The 2,446-nt window shown below is 41.2% G+C and overlaps 1 protein-coding gene across 2 annotated transcripts in view; it reads left to right on the top strand.

Annotated features, from left to right (window-relative positions):
• Nucleotides 1-1,365, top strand: part of LOC135623922 (WAT1-related protein At3g30340-like) — a 2,863-nt gene extending 1,498 nt beyond the window's left edge. For both annotated transcript variants that reach the window (XM_065127386.1, XM_065127385.1), the window contains 2 exons: nt 800-951; nt 1,042-1,365. In XM_065127386.1, coding sequence (XP_064983458.1) covers nt 800-951; nt 1,042-1,180 — 291 coding nt within the window. In that variant the 3' untranslated portion in view covers nt 1,181-1,365. The remainder of the gene's footprint in view (nt 1-799; nt 952-1,041) is intronic.
• Nucleotides 1,366-2,446: the final 1,081 nt, after the last annotated feature.

Genomic DNA, 2,446 nt, shown 5'->3' with positions numbered 1-2,446 from the left:
TGTTTGTGTCATCTCGGTCCAACATTAAACATGGAAAGTTTTAATGACAATGACGTATGGGGGAGGAATATATTCCACTAGGCAGTTCATGAATGATTGTTCAAGGGCCACATTTAACCTTACAGACATGCTCTAGCGATATGCTCAAACTAAATGATGTGTACCACCAATGTATTAGGTTGTACCATCTCTGGAGGCCATAATATTGCCCAGCGATGGTCCTCTCCGGAGTCAAAGAAGCATGGCTTATGGTTGATTTCCTAGATTAATTCTAGCATAAAGAAAAGCTGGCCTAATTATATATATCTAGTGTTCCCTGATGGCGAGCGTTCTAAGAAAAAGCTACTTACAAATCACTTGATTGCAGAAACTGTGTATTTTTCATCCTGTCGTATCATTATGTTTTGTATCAGTTGTAATCACAGTAAGCTAGAAAACAAAAGAAGGAGCAAGTGGCCAAGCGAAACTTCGATTAAAACTAGTCTAAGGAAAAGTTTCAGACACATCCTGCAGCAAAAGTTAGATCATAAGGTCTTCTTTATAGCAGACAAGACTTTATGAGAGGGTAAGGGGAATATATGCTGCCGACCCACTTCTCATTTGTTCTTTAGTCAAAGAAGAAAGCAGCTACCTCCAGTCCGGCATCTGCATCCACTTCTGCACAAGCAACGCAGCGATCCAATCACTGCTTCAACTTTTAGAGCCTAAACCTTACCAAGATACATGTTAAAGCAATCGACTTCGAATGGGTATTTTTTGTTTCAAGTCGTTGTGGTGATGGAGTTTCACGTTGATTTAGGGATTTGCGGGATCTGGACTGGGATTCCTGGCCATGTCTTGGTGCGTGGAGCAAAGAGGGCCGGTCTTCACTGCAGCATTCATGCCTTTTGTACAGATTTTTGGGGCAGGCATCGACTTCACCATCCTCCATGAGCAGGTTTACCTCGGAAGGTATCGTGGTGTCCTGTTACTCATACTCATCTCTTGCTTTCTTGTGATTACATTACTGGTTTTACATGCTCTCTTTCGTGGTGTTGGCAGTGTTTTGGGGTCAGTTCTGGTGATTGCTGGCCTCTACTCTCTTTTGTGGGGCAAGAACAAGGAAGCCCGCAGCTGTGCAGCGAAGGCAGCAGAGGGGAATGGAGAGAACCAAGTGCAAGTACAACTGCAATCTGTGTGAAAGAAGGCATTTTTTTGGAGGACTGACGTCCACCATCTTCAACGCACATGTTCTGTAATACTTGTAGCCTGTGTGCATGCATAAGATCCAAGTCCTTATCTTGTATGTTAAGTTCAAGCTTCCTCGGATAATATTGAAGTCAGGATACGGAGTCAACTCTGAAAAATCAAAAACTATTACCTTCACTATCTTTGTTGTTTTCAGTGAGATCAGAGCCAGACACTTAGATCATCAAATAAAATGTGTTGCTACATGACATCACATGGCACCAAAATGCAAATGTGTAATATAAATTAAGCGGGTTGGGGCTCACTGCCCCTTAATTTAGTAACCTCTGGCTAAAATTTTCTTTTAATACAAGTGTTCCTTTTGTTTCAAAAAATAAAAAAAAAGAAAGGAAAAACCATTTCAGGTCTGTAAATTACAATAGAGTTGAGCTCTAAAACCATGTTTTGTGCCTCCAATGTTACACCCTTATTCATCCATATTCCTAGCGGAAATATTAATCAGTATGACTTGTTGAGAATATAGCTAATAATGCAAACTGAAATCCCATAAAAATGTCCTTTTGGAAGCTTGAGCTCAACATAGGATGATGATGGTGTAGCATTTTTAAGTTAATTTAGGGAGAACAAAACATTAGTTTCTCGGTAGCTCTCATGTCCATATAGGACCAGGACATAGCTTGAAGGTTTCAAACACAGTCTCATATGAGATTAAGCATCCCTATCCCTCGGGTTGTTGTAGATGGATAATAAACTAATGGAGTAGCCCGTTCTTTTTGCAAGCAGGAACAAAGCTATATTCCTCAACTAAACTTTGCAGCACGAAACAGAGTTCGTCTTCAGTGCCTTGCCTTGTCTTCAAATTCCATCTTGCTATATTCCTCAACTAAACTTTGCAGCACAAAACAGAGTTCGTTTTCAGTGCCTTGCCTTTCTTCCAATTCCATCTTTTTATTAACATTGTATTATCTTGAATTCCATCTCTATTAACACACGGAACTATCGACTAACTAGTCGACTTGATTGATTTACTGTCAAAGATACAAGTCTTTCTTAATGACTCCTCTTTACTGATAAGGGAGCTAACGTAGTCGATCGATGTAGAGGGATCATTGGGAGAGATGATTTACCGAGAGTAGCCTGGCCCTGGCATGCTGAAGTCGGGTGGGAGTGCTAGATTCCCCTAGCTGTTGAGCCGCCTCTTTGGCCATGTCTATGGATGGCGCCAGGGTTCCTACACAACTGGTCTATGCTAGGGGTG

Source organism: Musa acuminata, chromosome BXJ2-9 (genome assembly GCF_036884655.1).
Source record: "Musa acuminata AAA Group cultivar baxijiao chromosome BXJ2-9, Cavendish_Baxijiao_AAA, whole genome shotgun sequence".
NCBI classification, from domain to species: domain Eukaryota; kingdom Viridiplantae; phylum Streptophyta; class Magnoliopsida; order Zingiberales; family Musaceae; genus Musa; species Musa acuminata.
Note: the sequence above shows the minus strand (reverse complement) of the source record. Positions and strands in the feature narration are given on the sequence as shown.